The sequence below is a fragment of the Ambystoma mexicanum genome, chromosome 6q, assembly GCF_040938575.1.
Source record: "Ambystoma mexicanum isolate Mex_15411 chromosome 6q, UKY_AmexF1_1, whole genome shotgun sequence".
In the NCBI taxonomy this organism is placed as follows: Eukaryota; Metazoa; Chordata; class Amphibia; order Caudata; family Ambystomatidae; genus Ambystoma; species Ambystoma mexicanum.
In genome coordinates, this window is record NC_090937.1 from 762,043,473 (window position 1) to 762,066,828 (window position 23,356).

The 23,356-nt window shown below is 47.6% G+C and overlaps 1 protein-coding gene across 2 annotated transcripts in view; it reads right to left on the reverse strand.

Annotated features, from left to right (window-relative positions):
- Positions 1 to 23,356, reverse strand: part of TMEM154 (transmembrane protein 154) — a 412,939-nt gene that overhangs the window by 129,833 nt on the left and 259,750 nt on the right. The window contains exon 6 of one of the 2 annotated variants that reach the window (XM_069631285.1): positions 7,420 to 8,207. The exons of the other annotated variant lie outside the window; for it this stretch is intronic. Coding sequence (XP_069487386.1) covers positions 8,171 to 8,207 — 37 coding nt within the window. The 3' untranslated portion in view covers positions 7,420 to 8,170. Of the gene's footprint in view, positions 1 to 7,419; positions 8,208 to 23,356 lie in introns of those variants that run through there. 2 annotated transcript variants of the gene reach the window in all.

The window sequence follows — 23,356 nt, forward strand, 5'->3', positions numbered from 1 at the left end:
AATCGCAGAGTGGTGTAATCCTGCATATTCTGTCTTTTTCCCTCCCTTTTTCACAACCTTAGTATAGTGCAATCTAGTTAAGCGCTCACCTCTGTATGAAAATAAGTGGTGTCTTACTGTGATTTTCTAATAAGGGAAAAAGGGGTGTATATTTCATAATAGTAACTGTGTTTAGAATATTTTACAATAAGAGTGCTGGAGTGTTTCAACTGTGTGTTTTTAAATAAATAATTATATACTTTGATACCAAAGCTCTGGTCAGTGTTTGCTTGTATTATTGTATCTGAGTGCCTATTGAGTATACTTTGCATACTGCCTAACTCTTCTTGAGGGAAGTCTGACTGCTCAGCCACAGCTACCAGGTAAATCTGGGTGGTACAGACTGCTACCAAGTGGCTTTACTGCCAACACCTGTAGTCTTAAATCTTTTGCAGTGGTCCCTAAGGGAACTGCACAGGTTTCTGCCTAACACTCAGTAGTGCCCCTACTGTGGGTATGACCTGCCACACGTGGGGGAGTGTCCAGCAAAGTCAAGGGTCTGCAGCCGGTGTGGCACACCAGGGCATTACATGAGGGTGTGTAGGTCAACCACACCGGTAGCAGCCTCGAGAGGACCAGCAAGAGTTGGCGGAAGCAATGACCGGAGGGTGAGGGGCGTGTCAGCTGTCGAGCAAGGCCTGCAGGACCAGAATATCACAGAATAGGAGGAGGAAGAGGAGGAAATCTTCTTTATTTCAAGCATTGCCACAGGCCCCGGAGGAAGCCGTCAACCGACAGGCCTGGTAAACATCAGAGAAGTTCCCACCCCGGTCCTCATAGATACGGGGGCGTCGGTCTGCGTGCTAGCGACTGAACATTATGAAGCACTCCCATTCCCTCTCAAATTGACACAATCCAAGGCGCGGATATATGCTTTCGGGGAGACATGCCACTCCCCATCCGAGGGGTGTTTGTGGCATCTGTGTCTCATGGACTGAGCAAGATAAAAGCAAGATTCTTTGTCACAAGCGTGAGCCCACACTCCCTCCTAAATTGTGCTGCCTCTGAAGCGCTGCACATGGTGCACTTCACGTTCGCTGTATATCACACCGACCTGGAACGCCTGCTCCAACGCTTTGACATGATCTTCCAAGGGATAGGGAAGTTGAAGGCCGACCCCATACGGCTCCACATCGATGGGTCGGTGAGACCAATGGCACTCAAGCATCGCCGCATCCCGTTCCACCTGCGGGCACAGGTGGAGAAGGAGTTACAGACACTGGTCGACTTGGACATTATTGAGAGGGTGGAAGGCCCTAGCCCCTGGGTCCCCCCGATTGTGGTCGCCCCAAAACCTAAACAACCAGGGGCAGTCTGCATCTGCGTGGACATGAGGTTGTCAAACATGGCGATCAAAAGGGAACGTCACCTCATGCCCACCCTAGATGACATTGTTGGCGAGCTACAAGGGGCGAGAGTCTTCTCTAAACTGGATCGGAGGTCGGGTTACCACCAGCTGGAGCTTCACCCCGAGTCAAGATACATTAACACCTTTACGACTCACGAGGGGTTATACCAGTTTAAGAGGCTCAGCTTCGGGGTCTCGTCGGCAGCAGAAGTCTTCCAGAATGCCATCAGAGGGGCCCTTTCGGGACTAAAAGGGGTAATAAACATGTCAGAAGACATTCTGGTGTTCGCAAGGTCAGAGGCGGAACACCTGAAGCGCCTGGAGAACACCTTGGAAAGACTCCGCAGCCTAGGACTGACCCTGCACCGACAAAAATGTGAGTTTTTGAAGGACAGGCTGGAATTCTTTGGGTTCGTGTTTCACGCCGGGGGCATCTCCCGGATCCGGAGAAGATGAAAGACATTCAGGAGGCCGCCCCACCGGGGTCCCCTGCAGAAATAAGGAGTTTCCTGGGGATGGTCAATTACTGTGGACGATTTATTCACGATTTGGCCTCCCTGTCGGAACCCTTGTGGGCACTCACTAGAAATGACGTGGCCTGGACCTGGACCGGGAAGGAACAGAGGGAGTTCACTGCATCAAGAACGCCCTTTCGGGGCAAGAGACTATGGCCTACTTCAATCCTGACCGAGAATCAGAGATCGTGGTTGACGCAAGCCCGGTAGGGCTGGGAGCAGTCCTAATGCAGGCAGATCCTCAAGGGACCATGCGGCCCATTGCTTATGCTAGCAAGGCTCTCACCGAAACAGAGAAGCGCTATTCCCAAATTGAGCGTGAAGCCTTGGCCATCTTATGGGGCTGCAAGCATTTTTGGATTTTCATCCTGGGGAAGCCTGTAGTTGTTGTGACGGATCACAAGCCCCTGATCCCGATCATGTTGGGGGCATTGTCCAAGCCACCGCCTCGCGTCAAGAGATGGATGCTCTCGCTCATGGAGTACGGGGTCAAGTTGCTGTATCGGCCTGGCACGCACAACCCAGGGGACTATCTGTCCCGACATCCGGGAGCTGGGCGGCCCAGGGACTCGGAGGAGGTGGCAGACTGCGTGGAAGTTGTGCACCTGGTGGTGGAATCGGCGCTGCCTCTCGCCCTGGCGCGCCAAGAGATTGCGGACGAATCAAATGCTGATGAGGTATTCCTGAGAATAAAAGAGGCTGTGGCCAGCAGGGAATGGCGCGAAGTCCTCGCGAACAATGCCCGGAGGGACGACGGCGCACAAAAGGACATTCAAGCTCTCTGGAGGACACGTCATGAGCTGTTGGTAGCAGAGGATGGTCTCCTGCTGAGGGGCCACCAAATCGTGATCCCACAGACACTGGTGGGCAGAGTGCTGCAGCTCACCCACAAAGGGCACCAGGGGACGGCGAAGACGAAGGCACACCTATGGTTAAAAGTTTGGTTCCCGGACCTGGAGAGCAGGGTTGATGAGTTTGTGAGGGCTTGCATCCCCTGCCAAGCAGCGAGTCCAGTGGAAAGAGGGCCACCCATTCAGGCCATGGAGAGGAGTGAACGCCCGTGGGGAACAGTGCATGCAGACTTTGGCTCCACGGGCCGGCGAATGTACTTTTTGGCAGTGACAGACCAGTGGTCGTGCTACCCTGAGGTGGAGCTAGTTGAGTCCACGGCCAGTGACCACACCATCCTGGCCATGGAAAAGATGTTTGCCACCCATGGATTTCCCCTGAAGATATGCTTGGACAACGGAGCGCCGTTCCAGGGGCAACAGTTTGCTCAGTACTGTGAGGAGAGGGGGATAAAGCATCGGAAAGTCACCCCGCTCTGGCCCAGAGCAAATGGGGAGGTAGAACGCTTCATGCGAACGCTCAATAAGGTTTTCCGCATATCGTTGAATGGAGGGGAGGAACTCCGGCGCAACCTGTTCGACTTCCTGCGCGAATACCCCACGACCCCGCATCAGTCCACTGGGGCCGTGCCGGCGGAAGCCCTTTTCAAGCGGGCTCCACGAGGACTGTTACCCGAAGTTGAAGGTCGACGTCTGGGAGAGATTGATAACAACCGGGTGCGAGCAGAGAGGGCCACCCAGAACGAGCGAGAGACTGTCCGGCGAAGACTACCGGAGAAGGTGATTGCAGTGGGGCACACCGTGCTGGTGTGTAATCGAGACCAGAAGGGAAGTTGTCGTTACCTTACGAAGCGCAGCCGCTGGGGGTGACCCACGTCAAGGGATCCATGGTCACAGGGGCCAATGCCCGAGGGACAGTCACCAGGAATGCGTCGTTCTTCAAGCGCATAGAGGTGGCGCCAAACCCGGCAGAGAACGACATGCAGAGACCAGAGGAAGACGCAGGAGCGACACCGAGAGACGATGGACCGCCAGAGGCTCCAGGGTCACCAGAGGCGCCCGCATCTGAGGCACGCAGGTACCCGAGCCGGGCGGGGCACAAGCCGCCGCAGCGGTTCCAAGACTTTATTATGGACCCTGCCTCGTAACTTGTGGAAGACTGTCAGTTTAAGTTTGACTGTTACTGTTGAGTCCATTATTTGAAATGGTTTATTGTTTGGGGAAAAAGGAGGGATGTTGCGTAGTGCCTAAGCTGGTTATACTCATGCGCGAGTGGCAACGAGGCTCGTGCATGTGCGGTGTGAAATAAAGACTGTCACCCGGGAGTTTGAGCCGGGGAACTGAGCAGAACACACGCGTCCTGCGTGGTTCCTTGCGCATGTGTGCTGGCGTGTGTGTGAGTGCCGGTGGGGTCCCTGGGCAGCCCCCACCATCTAACGGGGGCATTCGGGTGAAACAGGGAGAGTTCAAGGAGACTGTTTTCTTTTTTTACACGTCTGCTCTGTCAGAAAGAGAGGAGTGCCGTTTACCACCTTCTCCACCGCTGTGCCCAATTCCTCAGCCCTGCTGCCAAAGCCAGAGGTGTATTAACATTGGAGTTCGAGGGGAATGTGAGAGCATGGATGCCACACTCATCTCACAGAACAAGCAGTAACAGGAAAGCAAGATGTAGAACAAGAGTCCAACAACTTACACTTCTACATCCATCATTTCTGGGAAGTCCTTTTTTCTCCTGCAATTGGGTCCTGGTTTGACATATGGCAACGGATGAATTCCTCCTCATACAGAATCATGAAAATAAATACTGGTCTGTTTTTGCTGGTTTTATTGAGAGGAGTTTGTAGTCTGCACACTGTTTCCATGGAAACATGGAAATAGAAGACAGACTCGAATCCATGTCCTTAAAAAAGCAACAATGAAGGCTGGTGTGCAGTCGAGCATCACGACATGAGCACTGAAGGAGGCAGTGGCGGTACATTAATATTAACCACCAGAGCATGGTCCACTGTATCCCACAGCCCTGTCACACTGTTATAGACTTGGCCTCTTTCTGTGTGCTAACGTGCCACCTAGGACCCACAACTGAAAAATAGTCTGAAGTGCAATGCCCTTTTTGAAGAATTGATACAAACGATTTGGGAAATGCGCAGTGATGCTGAGACCACAATACAAATTGGTATATGGCCAAGCTTGTGTGGGATGCCTTGGTTACATTGTATAACTTACCACCAGGTTTGGAGTGCTAGTAAGCTTCCACCTTTTCCCCAAGCATTTTTGCATTGATTAACAAATTGCTAATTTTCAAACAGAAGCTTTTTGACTTCCTATTTGGGAGACTCCAATATTGACAATTACGTTTGACTTTGAAACTGATTAAAAATGTAAAGACAATTTTACACTTTGGACCCAGGGTGTACCGTTGACAGTCATTTTGTTCAATATTAAAACGATGATTGTCAAAAGAATATTTTTCAATTTAGTCAATCTCCTTTGTCCAATATACGTCGTGGTCTCATGAGAGGAAAAGCAAATTAAAAGTGCTAGCAAGTACCAACAACCTGGCATTTAAGTATTAAATGGATAGATGTGGAAAGCCATCAATAGACCTAATCGTCAGTTTATAGGGCTCGATTCATGGGATTTTTTGCACGTTTCAAAGTGGCTTTGCACTGCTGAAAAGTGACTTTGCACTGCCGACACAAACCCTGATTTGTGGAACTGTGCAAAGTGTATTGTTGCAGTGCAAAATCAGTGCAAAGTCACTTTTCAGCAGTGCGAAGTCACGTTGAACCGTGCAAAAGATTCCATGAATCAGACCCTTAATGTCTTTCCATTGAATAAACGATAACACAGTCTAGGTGTACGAGCCTCATAGGTTGAACCCCATGTCTCACTCGTGGCGTGTGTGGAACTGCCACCTGGGCTGGCGTCTTCTACCTATATGAAGCCTTATACCTTTGCTTTGGGTCACTGTCCTGAGGAACCCCCCCCCCCCCCACACTCCTCCTTTTCGTATTGGGGATTTCCATCCATTTCGGGTTGTGTCTGTTTCCATAATTGCTATCAAGTTTGATAGACAATATCCACGAATGCAGCACTTCTTCGGTGTCCCCCCGTATTCGTGTGTTCATAGACTGGCGGTATTGATTTGTGACCACCTTGCGACGCAAGGTCTGTGCTAAATGAACAGTAAGTATCCATGTTATGTATGAAGACATGTCTGTCCACCCCCAATACTCACTCCAGTAGCACTCTTTACTCCCTCTATCTGTTTGTTTTGATGGGCAAACTCCTCATTCTTGTGTAAACACCAAACACCATCTTTTTCAGCAATGACTAAGGCCAGGATTTCTGGTAAGAGAATGCTGCAGGCACTTAATCATGCAGGGCCCGATTCATGGAATATTTTCCCGGTTCAAAGTGACTTTGCAAGGCTGAAAAGTGACTTTGCACTGCCGACACAAACCCTGATTCATAGAAATGTGCAAAGTGAATTTTTGCAGTGCAAAGTTACTTTTCAGCAGTGCAAAGTCACTTTGAACCAGGCAAATATTCCATGAATCGGGCCCAGTCGCTATCTTTGCTTATATGATCTACTTTAATAAAACGTTGGGCCCCTTGTGATAAGTGCCTTCCTTCCAGTGGTTTGTTCTAATGGTAGCTAACGCTTTGCATGTTTTCCTGCTATCACTCTGTCTGTGCATCCCTGACACAACCCATATTTAGAAAAATTGACAAACAGAAATTAAAAAACTCGCTATTTCTATATATGTCGTAATTGTTGCAATATCTCCACGAAAGAAAACCATCTTTCAAAATCTCAGAAAAGCTCAGAAAAGAATGGAACAAATGTGGGAGGAGCTTCTGAATGGTTTGGTGCCTTGAGGGCCCTTAAAGGGATAAAAAGGCTTGCACTTCTTCCACAATGCCCATACCAGGAACAGCCTCAGATGAGAACAGTGATGCAGACCCACTGGGTGAACATTGCAGTTTTGAAGTTCAGATGTATTGGAACCTCACAGAAATACAGCTTCAAGGTTTTCCCTGGACCTAGTATGATAGCAACCTGGTCTGTCTCCTCCCCCTCCCCTTACTTGTCCACTCCCCCCCCCCCCCAGCACTATCTGAAATGCCATCAGGCCTAGTATGATAGTCGCTTGTTTTGTTCCTCCCCTCCCTTTCTGCACCCCTCTCCCTCACCTTTTGTTTTCTCAGGCTCTACCAGAAATGTCGTCAGGCCTAGTCTGTTTCCATTTCCTTCCCACTCTCCCCCTCCCTTATTTATGTCTTCGCTCTTGCACTATCTGAAATGTCGTCAGGCCTAGTAAGATAGTAAATTTCACATCCTTACTGTTCATGGTCTGTAAGAATGTCATTGTATTTTCCCTTGTTCCCTCCCTTGCCTGAAAGCGCCTTGAAACACATTGTGTATGGTGCTATATAAATAAACTATCATTACATATCTGCAGTATCCTGTCTGTGTTGTTACAAGACACAGGCTCGTGATGTTTCATGGTCATGAGCACAGGATTTCCTATCCCGTGTGAGCGTCATGGGATCCTGGAGGCATATTGAAGAGCAACATCATAAATACAGGTATATTCATACCCATTGCCTCCATTTGGTATAATATATATATATATATATATATATATATATATATATATATATATATATCCTTCCCACACTTCAATATCCTATTTCAAAGCCTTCGTTTAAACAGTGTTTACAAGAACTCTGCAAAACATCTCCAGTACTAGGCTCCTGTTTTCATTCGTCCCATGCAGGTGTTTGTCCGTTTCACATTGTTATCCTGGAAAAACGAATGCACGAAACGAAAAATACCATGCTGGTCATTGGCAACGACAATCCAGCTAAAGGCCGGACATGAAAGGTGCTGTTTGTCTGTTCCGAAAGAAAGTGCACGAGGAAAATGCCTGTGTGAGGAATGTCTGCCCATGACGACGAGAGTGTTCTCGCAAATCCTCGCGGTATTTCCGGCATATTCAATCACCATATGGGAGTCCTCTGCAAGCCCTGCATTAGAGCAATTATAAGAGAGTCATTAAGACAGAAAGTAAGCGACAACTGGGCAACAGTACCTCTCGAAAAATACTCCCACGCGGGAATATTACAAATACATATAGTCCAAACAATCAGAGTGCCGACTGAATTATACTGGTATGTCCTGTCCTTCGCCTTTAGCATGACAGGTCATTCGTGTACGTAGCTCTGACCTTTTATCTTTGACCTGGAAGTACTGCGATCTCTTTTGTTTCCTTTTCTTGCATTACAGTACTGACACAGTCCCATTATTACCAACACATCACCAGGCAGGGAGGTGTTTCGGGTGGTGGGTTGTTCCTGGGTTCTCGAGTGTTCACCTGTATTGCCCTTCTTGTGTCCAGTTTCGAGGCAATTCATTTCAGTGCCATTTCACCCCAGGGTTGGCTGTCACTGTAAAAATGAACAAAACATAAAGAATGTGTCAACAACTGTCTACCATGCAGAACATGTAACCGGACTGGAGTGGCACAGTCTTGGAATTTGGCTTTTTACTCTTGGTAAAATGTCTGCATCCAGGAATACAAAGATGACCCAAACTAAGGAAATGTGTTTACCTGCCCATGGGAAAAGGCCACAGCCTTGGAGTGCCCCTATCACAGTCGTTTAAAAAGTCATGTTGAACAAGGTTGGTACTGGCTTTTGATTTGTACTATTTTTCTTTTCCCATAATTAATTGTATCAAAAACAACTATAAACATTTGAACGACAGTGGCCACAAAATGTCTTACATAGTCGGTGCTCTGTTTTAATTTTATTGGCCGGTTAGTCTGTGTCTAGAGGATCTTGTTTACACAGTCTATTAGGTAATTCCCTAAGAGACAGCGTGTTCCCTCTGGAGTAACGACTATAACAGGGTGTTTCACCTTGTGTAGCCCAATTTTGATCTCCAGATCCACAGTCCCCTCGACGGGAAGTTCTGGAGTTGTCCAGGAAGAGGTGTGAGGGGAATTTGGGGACTCTCCCCCCTTCCTGAATTAAGTTGCTCAAATGCCTTTTTGGACAGGGGGTGGCTTGGGATCCTGTATCCACCAGAGCTGAAATTGCACACTGCCCTTGCATAAAACCTACCTTCTTTCTCCTCCGGGGGGCAAAGCAAATGGGCATTTTGGGCCAGCTGGGCAATCAACCTCTTTATTTAGAACTCTGACACTGTGTGACCTTGGGCAATTTTCTGTGTCGGTGTTCGGGAATCTGTAAACAGAATTTGGCATCCTGAGATTTGGGGGATCTGGGAATCCCCTTTTTCCCTTGATCCTTTTCCTGGAGACAGTCACCTGAACCTGTTTGGGGTGAGGATCCCTCATTTATTTTGGAGTTCTCGGGATGACATTTCTGTGGTTCAGGGATAGGCAGTTCTAGGTCAGTCCCCATACCCACTCAGTCTGAGTTATGGTCTTTGGGAACATTTTTCTTTGGGAAGAATTCCCCCGTCCTTGAAAGAGAAGACTTTCTTTCCAGAATCCTCCAGGGATTCTTCACCTTCAAACTGGAGGACGCTGACTTCCTCCACAAAATGGGTCTTCTTGATCACTTGGTTTCTCCTGCCTACCCTCTGTTCACTAGGTTGCAGTTTTTCGGGGGTAGGAGATTTGGGTTCAGGTTCAGAGGTTTTTAGGGGCTTTTCACGGGCGAGGAAGGAAGCTTCCTCTAGGGCTTTGCATCCCCCTTCCTCCCGAGCCTCCTCCTATGCAACCTGTTGGTTGTCAGGGTTTTCTCCCCGTCATTGTTCCGGGTTGCCAGACCCTTGGTTTGAGCTGTTCTGGGCAGCCATGTCCATGTCCATTTGAGGGCTCTGCTGTACCCTCAACATGCGACTCAGGTCTTGGGTCAAGCTCTGCACCTGGCGCTCCAGTTGGGACACCCTCTCTGGCTGATATGGGGGTCTTGGGTCAAATCTTTGCTACTCTCGGGAAGGGTAGCTGTCCCTTCTCCCAGAATAACTTGGATATTGAGGGTTTCCCTGGTAGCCCTCCATCCTTGGCTTGCCTTCTCACCGCTTTAGGGCTATTGACTCCTGAAAGCGGGGAGAGAAAGAAGGGTTGTTCTGAATGTTGGGGTTTTGAGGGTACCTGGGGAAGAAACTTAAACTAGAGGGTGGAAGATTACTGCCCTCCTGAGGGAAGTTTGTAGGGAAGTTTCTTGGGGCCATACTCACCTGGTTGGATCCCCCCCTGAGCCGGGGGAGTCCATATATACCCCAAGATGGGTCTGTTCCCCTTGTGCCTCAGGATGATGTAGGTGGCAGAGTCAGGCGACACATTTGTGAGGTACCCTGCCTGGCTACCACCTGCTTGGGACTGGTCCGAGGGTCTTTTCTGCCTCTGGTTTGGGTGGTTAGCGGGAGGTGTATTTTTAGGCCCCTCCCCATATCTAGGTCCAAAATCGGGGTAATCTTCACCTCTGCCACCTTAGCAGCAGCGGGGGTGTTGGTTGGTTTGGGATTTCTGGGGGAATTCTTATTTTCTACTGGCTTTTGGACCTCATAGATCCGGGTAGCTTGTTCTATCACCCAGCGCAGGGTCCTTTCATCGTTGAAGTCCCTAACCAGCTGCGTCATAATGTACTTAGGGAGGTGAAAATATGTATTAATGAACTCCATACTGTTTGTGTGCACCCCCTAGTGGTTTGTGCAAATGCCACCTTCAATTCTTGGACACATTTTCTCGGGCCTGATCCTCTCCACACTGCAGGTTGTAGTCCGCCATGCGAGCTGCCTGGGGGTTCCGGTGCACGGAGAAGTGCTTCAAGATGGCAGCCTTGTAGGTAGACTACTTTGAATGATTCTGATCCTCAAGCCCAGCAAAGAAGCTGGAGTATTCTGGGGAGAATGTCCACTTGGCAAACTCCATAGATTTATGGTCATTTCTGATGCCAAATGACATCATCATCTGGTCATACAGCTCCAGATGCTCCCAGACTGATTACTTGGTATTTTATGGTAAAGGGTCATGACATTTCTAATGGCTTTTATTTGTCAAATTTCTTTTTTAACCAAAGTTCTCTTTGGTTTGGCAGCCTTCTTATTCTGCTGCACCTGAGTCCATTCGCCCTCAGACTCAGAGCTGCTGCTTTTTGAGGCCCCATCCCTATCCTCTAGGCGCTCCCTGATTCTTTGAGATTGGGAGTGTTTTCCAGAATGACAGGGTCTAGTTTCTTCGCCCCTGTTGTATTGTGGGATATCTGGGTTACTTCCCTTGGAATCCCTCGTTCACACAGGGGAGTACTCATCTGATCTGACCCCTCCCTTCTTCCGGGGTTGGTGGAGAACACCTCCTACCCCCTGAATGGGTGGAGGTTTTCAGGATGCTCTTTTGGTGCCTAAACTCAGACTCATTTTTATCTGCAAAGTGGACCAGGTGGTCCCTTTGTAGCTGATGCTTCTGCCACTCTTACTCCCTGATTTTCTCTTCATAAGAGTCCTCCTGGTCAAATACATTTGTCAAACAATTATTATTTTTTTTTAACATATTTTTTTATTGTTTTCAAAATACAACTCAGAGAGCATGAGCCTCTCCCAACTTCCCCTTACCCTCCCACCTCCCCGCCCGGAAGATTTCCAAATGTCTCTGTTGCACGTGTGATTGTCTATGATGAGAATATGTCCGAAATTCTTATATTGTGCGGGCACCATTGCTCCATATAGTCTGATTGTAGGTAGTTCAGGATCTCTCCCCATTCCTTTGTGAACAATTCTTTTGTTCCTTGTATTGTGTGTGTGAGCTTTTCCATGGTTAGTTGTGCCCATACTTTCTGGGGCCAAGTATAGATCAGTGGGGGTTCTTGTTTTTTCCAGTTTTGGGCTATTGACGCCCAGGCTGCTATGAGAAGCCCCATGAAGCCTCTCCATTGTGGTTTCCTGAGTTTCCTTGCTGCCTGGTCTTTTATTCCGCATAGCCATACTTTCTCGCCTAGTTGATTGGCCTCAGGGAATATCTTGATAATTTCCTTCTTTATTTCCGACCAGAAAGCCTTGATCCCCCCCGCAGTCCCACCAGATGTGTCTCCACGTGCCCACCTCTGAGCAGCCTCTCCAACATGTGTTCGGAGTTTGGGGGTACATGGCGTGTAGCCTGTCCGGTGTAAGATGCCATTGGGTCACCACTTTTAGCCACATTTCCCTTTTTTGGACTATGGTGCTCCATAGATCTTCCCACTGCTTTTTGTGGATTTCCTCCCCCAATGTCTTCGTCCACTTGACCATGTATGCCCATTTGAGTTCTTCCTCCTGGGAGTTGATGTAATAGTAGAGCGAGGAGACCAGTTTCCTTGATCCGGGGTTGGTTATTAGGAATTTCTCAAATGGTTTGAGTTCTCGTGTGGGTGCTGCTTGGATGTCCGGGGTTTGCAGCCAGTGCCGTAGCTGTTCATATTTATATCTGTCTGCGTCTGTTAAGCTCAATAATGATTTGCAATCTTTGAACGGTCCTATTTCGTCATTTTGGTACATTTCGCCTAGTTTTGTTAATCCTGCCGCCTCCCATTTCTCATAGGCGCCCTGCTCCATTCCCGGTGGGAACTGAGGGTTCCGGCATATGGGCGTGAAAGGGCCCTCCACTCTAGTCATGATGCCTCTCCTTGTCTGTTCGTCCCATGCCTCTAGGGTGGTTTTCATGATCTCGCTAATTCGGAGATTGGGGTGTCTATGTTGTTTGGCTATCCAAAGGGTACCCTCTAAGGGGGATCTAGCCACTGCCCGGTCCTGTGACACCCATACTGTTTGTTGATTATCCCCCAGCCATTCTCTCAGAATCCAGAGTTGTGCTGCCTGATAATATTTGCGAAAGTGTGGCAGGGACATTCCCCCTTTCTTTGTTGGAGCTGTAAGGGTCACTCTGGCTATCCTTGGTTTTTTTTATTCCATATATAGGATGAGGTTGCTTTGGAGAGTGCTTTAAAGAATGAATTAGGCATTTTGATCGGGAGAGCCTGGAAGTAATAGAGCATTTTAGGAAGGACATTCATCTTTACTGCTTGTATTCTACCCCACCATGACACCATCAGGGGGTTCCAGCGCTCTAGGTCCCTCTTAACCCGTTCTAATAGGGGTGGGGGTAGTTCCCATTGTAAAGTGCTTCTATCTTGTGTGTCAGGGTAATCCCCAGGTATTTAATCCCCTTTTCAGCTATAGCCAAGTCTAGTGTTGCTGCTATTCTTTCCATTTCCGGCCTGTCCCCTGTTAAGAGTAACAGTCCTGATTTCTTCTTGTTTATTTTGAGGCCCGAAAGTGCCCCAAAGGTTTCGAGTTCTCTAATAGCGTGGGGTAAGGCCGTCCCTGGGTTCGTTAGGGCTAGGAGCATATCATCTGCGTATGCAATTACCTTATGATGTATACCTCCCATTTCTATCCCCGTTATGTCGCCGGATTCCCTTATTCTAGTCAGGAGAGGTTCCAGGAAGATGGCGTATAAGAGGGGGGACAAGGGGCATCCTTGTTTGGTACCCTGTGTTATATCTATTTCGTCAGTGACCATCCCGTTTATAGCTATCCTGATTGTGGGGGAGGTGTAGTTAGCTTTCACCATTTTTATAAACGGGTCCCCAAATCCCATATGTTTTAAGGTTTTGAACAATATTGACCACTCCACCCTATCGAAAGCCTTTTCAGCGTCCAGTGAGAGCAGGGTTGCCGGTGTGTGGGTAATCTCAGTTTTCTCCACTAGATGTATTATTCTTCTCAGGTTATCGTGTGTCGTCCTCCCTGGGATAAATCCTGATTGGTCTGGAGTTATTAGGGACGGGAGGAGTGGGGATAGTCTGTTTGCCAGGATTTTGGTGTATATTTGGCGTCTAGATTGATTAGCGCAATGGGGCGATATGAGGAGGGGAGGGAGGTGTCTTTTCCTGATTTGTGGAACACCAGGACCTTTGCTTCATTCATAGTGTGTGTCACATTGCCGGTTTCTTTGAAGGAGTTTAGGAGCCTAGTCAAGACCGGGATAAGTATATCTGCGTATTTTTTGTAAAAGGGTGCAGTAAAGCCATCCAGTCCTGGTGCCTTGTCGTTTGGGAGTGCCGTTATTGCCTTTTTTACTTCCTCTTCCGTGATCGGGTTCTCTAGTGCCTCTCTGTCAGCCTCTGGGATTGTCATAATGGGGAGGGATTGCAGATATGTGTCTTGTTCGGTTTCATTTGGTTGCTCTATGGTATACAATGTTCGGTAGAATTCGCTAAAGACTTTGCCTATGTTCTGGGTTTGTGTATGAAGTTCCCCCTGCGAGTCCCGAATGTTCATTATGTTCGTATTCTTTTGTTTTTCTCGCAGCTGTCTTGCTAAGAGTCTGTCTGCCTTATTGGCTTTTATGTATAGCCGTTGGTTAAGGAATTGGAGGGATCTCTCTGCTACTTTAGAGCGGAGCATTTCTAATTGTCCCTGTGTGTGTTTTAAGGCTTTCTTTAGGGATCTAGAAGGGTGGGATATCAGTTCTTTTTGTGTGTCCGATATTTTTTTTTCGAGTTCTTTTTCCCAGCGACGTCTCTGAATTTCTTTAGTGGCTTTTAGTGCTATGAAGTGGCCGCGGGTTACCGCTTTGAATGCCTCCCAGATTGTGCTTATTGGGACCTTACTTGTGTCATTCTGTAAGAAGTATTCTGTTATCTTGTCCCTGACCGTTTCCCCCAAAACAGGGTCTTGGAGAATATCTAGAGGGAGCCGCCAGCGCCACAGGCCTCCCCCCTTTTCTGGGGTCTTTATTTCTAGCCAGAGCGGAGCGTGATCTGAAAGAGAAATCGATCCCTTTTCTATGTCCTGGATGTTCCCCATGAGGCCCACCGATACCCAGAAATAATCAATCCTTGACATTGTGTTGTATCCGTGCGAATAGTACATCACAGAGTGCCAATTGTTCCATCTTCTGTTTGAGAAGTTTGGATGGGGCGCCTTGGGTAGTGGGTCCCCCCGTACTTCTATCTGTTTGTGGATGCCATGCAAGATTTAGGTCTCCCCCCAAAATAACTTCCCCTTTCGCAAAGCCCTCGAGCTTCTCTAGAGCGTCTCTAATGAAGCCGTCCTGTCCCGTGTTAGGTGCGTATATGGAGGCCAGGGTCAGGCGGCATCCGTCGAGCTGGGCATTAATGATCGCGAGCCTCCCTTCCTTATCCGTTAGCCTGTCTGTGAGGACTACATTCACTCCTTCTTTTATAGCAATCAGGACTCCTGCTTTTTTGTCTTTGGCATTAGATTGTGCCCATATACGATATCCCCTGAGATGTATTTTCTGTTTGTCCTGGGCTTTGATGTGTGTTTCTTGTAGTAGGAGAATGCTTGCCTTTTCTCTCTTCAGCAGGGACTCAACTTTTTTCCTCTTTAACGGGGAGTTCAGGCCTCTTATATTGTATGTTAGGATTCTAAGTCTCCCCATTGAGAATTACGGTGTGGGTCATTTCCTGTTTTTCGGTGCATTGAGATCTTATTGCTTCTTCCGGTGCGTTTCTCTCCCCCCTCCCTCTCTGACTCCCCAACTTCCCCCCAAAACAAACTTTGAAACAATTAACTTCCCGAGGAGGGCCCGGGTACCTAGGGTTGCTAGGGCGTTGGGCCTATCGCTTCCGGCCCTCAATGTGCTCGGTATTAACTTCGCGGGGGATCCTATACCCCGCATTTCCTCAGATCTTCCTGAGTTACAGTTCCAAGGGCTCCTCACCGGGCCGCCTGCCTGTGCTTGCCGTGGATTTTTTGCTTTGACAACCTAATTACCCATTTTGCTTCTTCTTTTGCCGTATCTCTTCCCATCCCCTCGGCCTTTTGTTGTACCCCTAACCTGTTCTGTTGGGCATCCCCGACGGGTCCTCCTTTCGTATGTCCATCACCTGTAGGCCTTCGTCGCATGTGGTTACTCTTCTTTGTTTACATTCCCAGGTGAATAGGAGGCGGAACGGGAAAGTCCATTTGTAACGAATTTCTTTCGCCACCAGTTCCTTTACAAGTGGTGCCATATCTCTCCTTTTTTGCAGAGTGACCGCTGCCAGATCTTGATATAAATGGATGTCTGTCCCATTCATCCTGATGTGTTCCAGTTGTCGCGCACTCCTCAGAATTTGTTCCTTTTGTGGGTATGTGGAGAGGGCTGCTAGGACATCTCTAGGACTTTCTCCGGGCGCCCCTGTTCGTTTTGGGCCCACTCTGTGAACCCTGTCTATCCCTATGAAGTCCGCTTCCTGCTCCTCCAGAATGTCTCTGAACACTTCTTGGACCGCTTTTTTGAGGTCCTTATCGAGAACCGTCTCCGTGATATTTTTGATTCGAATGTTTGATCTCCTAGAGCGATTCTCTAAGTCTTCGCATTGGATCTCAAGGTTTTGGGTTAGGCGCGCCAATTGTTCCTGGGTCTCGCTGTATTGGCGGGTTTCATCTTCAAGGTTTTGGACGATTCTTTCCATTATATCGGTCCTCTCTTCTAGTTTGGCTACATCCCTCTTGACTTCCTGCACCACTTGTTTTATTTCGTTTCTCAAGGAAGAGAACTGGTCCTGGACAGTTGACATGAATTTATCCTGTAGCTCCGCGAACCACGTCTGCATATCCTCCCGTGACGGAGGTAGAGAGGTGGCGTTGGAGTGGATGCGGCCCTCTGGGGAGTCGTCCCGTGCCCTTCCTCTTGTTTGGACTTGTGATTCCACCGACCACATTTGTACCAGGTTAGCGTCTTGTTTAGCTGGGTGTGGTTTCGGGAGAGTCGAGTTCCCTCTCCCCTTTGCTTTCGACATTCCTTCCCTGTTGTAGAACGTTCTCCTGTGGTTATCGGGAGGCCCTTTGCACTTTTGGATGTCGCCTCGTGGCTTTCCCCCTTAAAATGCGGGTCCCTGGGGGTTGGGGGGGGTGTTGGTCTTCCTGTATGGTGGGGGCAGTTACTCTGGAGGGGGCGGCTGTCCGCGGTATAGTCCTTCCTTGGTGCCCCCTCCTGCCGCTCTGCACCCCCCTCGAGGCCTGCTTAGGCCTCCGAGTGGTGGGGACTCAGTGAGTGTCCACCGGTAATCGCTGGTGTGGGGGGGGGCGCTCACCTTATGCGCCTCCGGGCGACCGATGGCGTGCGCGGTGTTGCTCGGGCTGCTGGGCCTCCCCTTCTCCGCTCGGGGCCCCGCGCTTCTCTGGTGCCCTCTCCGCCTCGTCGGAGCTCGCTTGCCCTGCTCGGATGCGGCAACGCTCCGATGGCGCCGCGGAACGGCCCCCACCTCCTCGGGTGTTCTGCACTGCTTGCGGAGAGGAGCCGTGGCCTCCCGCGTCTCCCGCTGGTTCTCCGCTCTCGCTAATGGTCATGGCCGCGACCGATGGGGGAGGGGCAGCCGCTTCTCGCCGCGTCTGTGGTTCCGCGTCTCCGGTCCTCACTTATGTAGGGTCGGGCCTCGCCTGTCGGATGGTGTCCTTAATATTCGGGTAGGTTTTTGTATCGATTCATGCGTTTTTGTCCTGCTTTATTGTGGTTTTGTTGGCGGCCCGGGCAGGGAGAGATTTATGTGCGACTCCCTGTCCCGGCGGCCATCTTGGAATCCCGTCAAACAATTTTTGAACCTAAGCAGTGATGCACATCCATCAATCTCTGATGGACGCTAGCCTGCCGGCCTAATTGAGTCTGGCTGCCTTGTGGTTCCCGGTCCTTGTGAACTGTTAGACATGAAGTTAGCAGTGCCTTGCGCATATAGGGTGGTAATTTGGCTTGAGGCCTCTGATACAAAGGGCCCCACACCATGATTAGGGGCTTCCCTTCCATTCCCTACCATTTCGGGGTTCCCCAATGACTTATTAACCCTAGCACACTCCTTCTCTAATCTCTCTGATTTCTCTTTCACAACCCCTATTTCTTGATAGTAGGCAAAGGCCTGAACTTTATGCTCTGCTATTAGGGCTTGACTGGCTTCTATGACCTTACCTTGTGCTACTACTTGGCCATGGAGTCCCCTGTTCTCATCACAAAGGGCCTCATTTTCTTTCTGTGCTTCCTGTGTTGTCTGGGAGCACTCAGACCATTTCTGTTGCAGGTGATCAATCTCCTCACACTGCACATTTTTGGTCTGTATTGTCTGCTCTAGATCACATTCTATCTGTCTTATATGTCCCATTTAGTATTCATTCTCTAATTTTATGTCAGTCAATTCCTGAAGACATGACTCGCCTTTCTCCAGGTCTGCCTTTAGTTGGCCTATTTTCTGGCATAGTACATCTTTTTCCTGATACAGGGTGCTATTCTTTTCACTGAAGTTATATCTCTGCTGTTTCATAGCGCTCAACTTCCGGCGCTCCTGGTCAAATTCCTCTTTGGAATTGACCTCTTTATTAATTAACTTGCTATTCTCCTCTTCCAGCTGCTTGATCTGATTTTGTAAAGTGCACATATCCTTTAAGCAGGCTCTATTGTACGTAACTTGTTGGTTCAATTTGAGTTGACTCTCTTTCAGGGAATCAACCCTTTCTTGGCACTCCTCTTTTAGTGCAGATAATTGGGCCTCCTGCTCTGCATTAGTTTATTGCTGTACTACCAACTCTTCCTTTAGCTGCTGGATGAGGTTTCTTAATTCTAACTCAGAATTCTGGCTCTCTTGCATTTTCTCCTCTACACACCTTAACTCACTCTGTGTTTGATTTAAAAGCTCAGCCTGATTTTGCACAGAGGTTACACTCTCCTGGTACCTTTCTTCTATGACTATCATGTGGAAGTACATGTATGCAGTGAGTTGGACCATTTTAATTTGCTCATTTGTGACATACTGTGTCATATAAAAGTCAGTCAGGGATTGATTAACCATGGTTTAAATTGTTGGTATCACTTTCAATAAATTGTGATACACATTTTTTCAAATATATTTTTCTCTGGACATTCCTTTCTGTTTTTCATGCTTAAAGAGTATGACAAGACAGAGAGAGAAGGATGCAAGTAGGGGAAGACCCCTGAATGGAGAATGTCTGACAATGGCAGAGCCAACACAGGACGCATAGCCCGCAAGTTTAAGAATTGCTTCGAAGAGGCGCAATAGACACTGAAGGGTCAGCATGTGCGAGGAAGCAGAAGCTGGTAAAACCAGAACGGAGAGCTTGATGGTGGCGTGACCGTGCAGGCAGCGTGGTGGACAGGCTGTCCCCTCGACTTCGCCGATACGAAGCAGATGTCACTGAGAACAAACACATACCCGAAGAGAAGGAAAAAGAAGGTCCCACACACCTAGGGGTACCAGAGTCTTTCCCCCTCGAGACTGAAGGTAAAGGGGAGAACGGGAAATCTGGGAAGGACATAAGAACTCATTATAGGATCAGAGTTACTCATCCCAGTACAAATGACGAGACTGTGAAAATCCCATTAATGAAATGGAACTGTATTAATGTGATAAAGCGAAACCTAGAATCTACACAGAGTGAGAGAAACAAAACTGGAACAATGCTACCTTGGCAAAAGGGGAAAATATCCCAATGTCTAAGAGGCACAAATTGGAACACAATAGAGAAAGATAATTGTTCACCAAAGACCCTACAAAGAAGTCCTGAGAAGAAAAGTTGAATCACAACTGTATAGGAATCCAAAGTCCCAGAGGAACATACACTGCATCAGAAACTTCAGAATCCTACAGGAAAGAGAAAGAGATTCTGACCAGAACTAATGAAAGGAGATAGAAAGACTATCAATCCCATCAGGTAGTTACAACAACTAATACAAGGGACCACAAGAGTCTATTTGAAAATGGCATACTCATCAGGAAAAGAGAACGAAGAGAAGGCAAGTTCCGAAGCACAACCAACAGGAGAATGCAGTCCTTTTCCTGACCTCACTTAATTATAAAAGTGGTAGGGTCAGTTAGGATAGCTTTGGACGGCGGTGTGTTTTCTTTGGACATTTATTCACGACTGATGAGTACCTTAGTTAGTAAAATAGGTACGGAATCCCCATAATGATAGGGAATGTATGAAAATAAAACATGTTATGAATGTCCTCAGAGTGCCTGCATCCTTCTTCTGATCCGCCACAAGAGTAACAGTGTTTCTGAAAATATCAGGCATAAACATTTTTGAACATATGTATATCATGAAACTATTATTTTATTTCATCTTACATAAATGTTATTTATGACAAAGGTTAATTGAAAAGTGCTGCTCCTATCTGAAGTTACGATTTAACATGCAAGGCAAACCTTTTGGAGTGATTACAGGAAATGTATCCCCTGAAGAGAAATACTAACAGAAGATTATGAAAATGGTAAGTAAATATGGTCTCTGTGTTATAGGTGTGTTAAATTCTTTGGGTGATTATTACAAAATATGTGTAATGTTGTACGTTTGTAGATAATGGGCACAATTGAAATGCAGGCCCTAAGTACTCCAATGTTTGTATTGCAACATTTTATCCATGATGTTCCGATAGTAGACCTGGGAAAAGAAATATGCATACATCCCTTTCATGTAGAGGCGCGTGTGGATTGTTTAATGATGATTCTTTTCACCTGTGTAGAAGGTGTACTATGTTTAAATCTATACCATGATGATGTATTTCTGCTAGGTGATCTTTGACTTTGTTTGAGTAGTTGGTTCTAACTTTGGCCCTTAAACCTGGAGAACTATTATGTAGTTTACAATGCATTATTTAGTATAGTAGGTTGAAGATATATTTTAATAAAATAAGGTTGTAACAAAAATATGCAAGAATTCTTTAATATATAAATATGTTCTATGAATTGCTTTCTTTGTTTAAAAAAACATACATATGGGGCAACTGCAAATAATACCATGAAGGAACGACTGGAGGCAGAAATAAGGTTAGAGGTAGGAGAAATAAAGGATAGATTAATTCAAATAGAACAGACCGCACAATCATTGTTTTTTTTTTAAACTTTATTTTTGAATTTATGCATAACAACAAACAATCATGCACCAATTGGGTGCATCAATACCCCTTGCGCCATTCAACCCGCCTTTTTCTCCCACCCTCCCCTCCTTGTGTCGCTGTTAGGAGCTCGTGTTCTGTGGTCGCTGGCTCCCCTTTTGGATGGTTCGTAACTAGCTGCGTTGTGGGATAGTTTCTGTTTTGACCAGTATTTCATTTGGTTTGTTCTCCTGAGTCTGAGTCTGTTGCTGCTGTAAGCATGTATGTGACGTAGGGACCCCATATGTCTGGTGGGTGTGCGTGTAATGGGAGTGTCTGCAGATATTCAGTGTCTATATCTTGGCAGTACAGGTTATCTTTTTTCCACGCCTCTATAGAGGGGGTTGGGCCTCGGCCCCATGCCATGGCTATTCTCCTGCATGCCAACACCGGGAGGAGGGCTGTCAATTTCCTTATTGAAGGGTGTAGGTATTTGGCAAAACTATTTTTCAAGGAACCTGGGATTGGTAACCCTAGGTCTCCTGGGGGCAACCAGACGTGGTCTCCCTCTCACTGTGCTTAGAGAGGCATCAGCTTCACCTCACTGATGATCCCCAACAAGGGTGAAAGACATGTATGGGGTTGCTGGTGGTACTCTCGTTCAGGTTGGAATTGCCATTGCATTTCGGTGCTGGACTGCCCCTGGGCAGGACAAAGACTGATATGCAAATGGATATTTCCCATCTGTGAAAGGCACAGTGAGTAAAAGCAGTGGCTGCGAACTCTCAAGTGGTTAATAACCACTGAACAGGTTATCAAGTCTGTTCTTTCGAGAGAGGGGCGCCCGCTACCTTTGCAAAACTATTTGGTTAGACTAAGGAGGGCCACCAGGGGGAGCGGTGCCAGCTCATCGCCTATTATTGCTGCCACTGTTTGTAGAACTTGAGTCCAGAATTGGGAGACTGCGTGGCAGCCCCAAGCTAGGTGAAAAAAGTCAGCCGAATGGGCCTTGCACCACTCACAATGTGCCGAAGAATCCTGGTGTTGTCTGTGTTTTTTGGCCGGGGTAGGTTTGGTGTATAAAGTTGAATTGAATTTGCTTGAGGCGTGTGTTTATTGCCACTTTCTGTGTTTGCCGAAGGATGTACGTCCAGTCCTCATCTGGTATCTTGGTTTGAGTGGCTTTTTCCCAGCGTTCTTTTGTGCAGGCGTCAGTGGTTACTGTGTCCGTCAGTAAGGATTTATATATCAGTGAGGTTAGCCTCTCTTCGCCTTATGCTGGATCGTGTTGTATAAGAGATTCCACGTGTCTGGTTGTTTGGGAAATGATGGGAACATTGACTGCAGGGTGTACCGTAGCCTGAAGTACATGAATATGTCAAGTGACGAGTCGGCACCTCTCTCTCTGACCATCTGGAGAGTTATAAACATGCCTTCAGGGAATAGATCGCCAAGTGATTGGACGTTGACTTTACTGAGCCACTGGTGGAATGTCTTCTCGGCTGTCAGGGGGACGCCTGGGATGTATTTAATTGGCAGCAGGGGGGAGTATCTGACTTGTACTTTATATTTTCTTGCTAGTTTTTTCCAGATTGCATAGGTTGAGAGGACGGTATTCATTGTATTTTGGGGCACTGGCAAGTGGCTGATGATCACTGCCCTCAGAAGGTTGGGTGAGGCCAGGGCCCTTTGAATCTGTACGTGGGGACGGATGAAGTGTGTAGTATACCATTGGCTCAAGAATTGTGCCTGGGCTGCCCAGAAGTAACTCTCCATGTCGGGGAGTGCGAGGCCGCCTTGGGATGTTGGTAATGTTAGAGTCGTGTAGGCTACTCTTGCCGGTTTTCCTGCCCATAGTAGCTCTAGGATAAGGCTCTTAATTTTCTTAAAAAAGGTTTGTGGCAGAAGTAGTGGTATGTTCGTGAATAGGTAGAGAAGCTTGGGGAGGATCATCATTTTAATTAAGGAGGCCCTGCCCCATAGTGTTAGTGGGAGTGATTTCCATTTCTGTATGCGCTCTTGGAGTGATCTCAGGGTCGGACCGTAATTGTCGTTATAGATATCGTTATGATTGAGGGACATATGGATGCCTAGGTATCGGACCCGGGAGTCTTCCCATTTAAACCTGTGATCGTCCGCAAATTTAGTGGTTTGTTGTGTTAGCGGGAAGATCACTGATTTGGAGTGGTTGGTTTTTAGGCCTCAGACATTACTGAGTTTGATCTCTTGGCACATTATTGGATTAAGGTTTACTTCGGGGTCTTGTACAAATAAAACTACATTGTCTGCATATAGTGAGACGACTAGTTTGTGGGGTCCAAAGGTTAGGCCTCTGTGGAGTTGTTGGGTGCGTAGTTGCGAGGCTAGGGGTTCCATTATTAGGGCGAAAATAAGTGCTGATAGGGGGCAGCCTTGTCTGGTACCGCATTCTAGTTTTATGCTGGCTGACTTTGTGTTGCCCAGAGTGATGAAGGAGCAGGGATCATTATAAAGTAGTGAGACTAACTTGATGAAGAAGTTGCCAAGTCCCATTTGAGTTAAAACCGCGAACATGAATGGCCATTCGACGGAGTCGAACGCTTTTTCGGCGCCGAGAAGGACTGCTATTGCTTGTTGCGATGGGCCTAGTGCTTCTATGATACCGAACAGACTTCTGATACCAAATGTTGTGCTGCTGCCTGGAATGAACCCCGCCTGATAGAATGTATGGAATTCCTTCACAATGCTTTCTTCCGTATATACTAAGGTCCCTTGTGAATC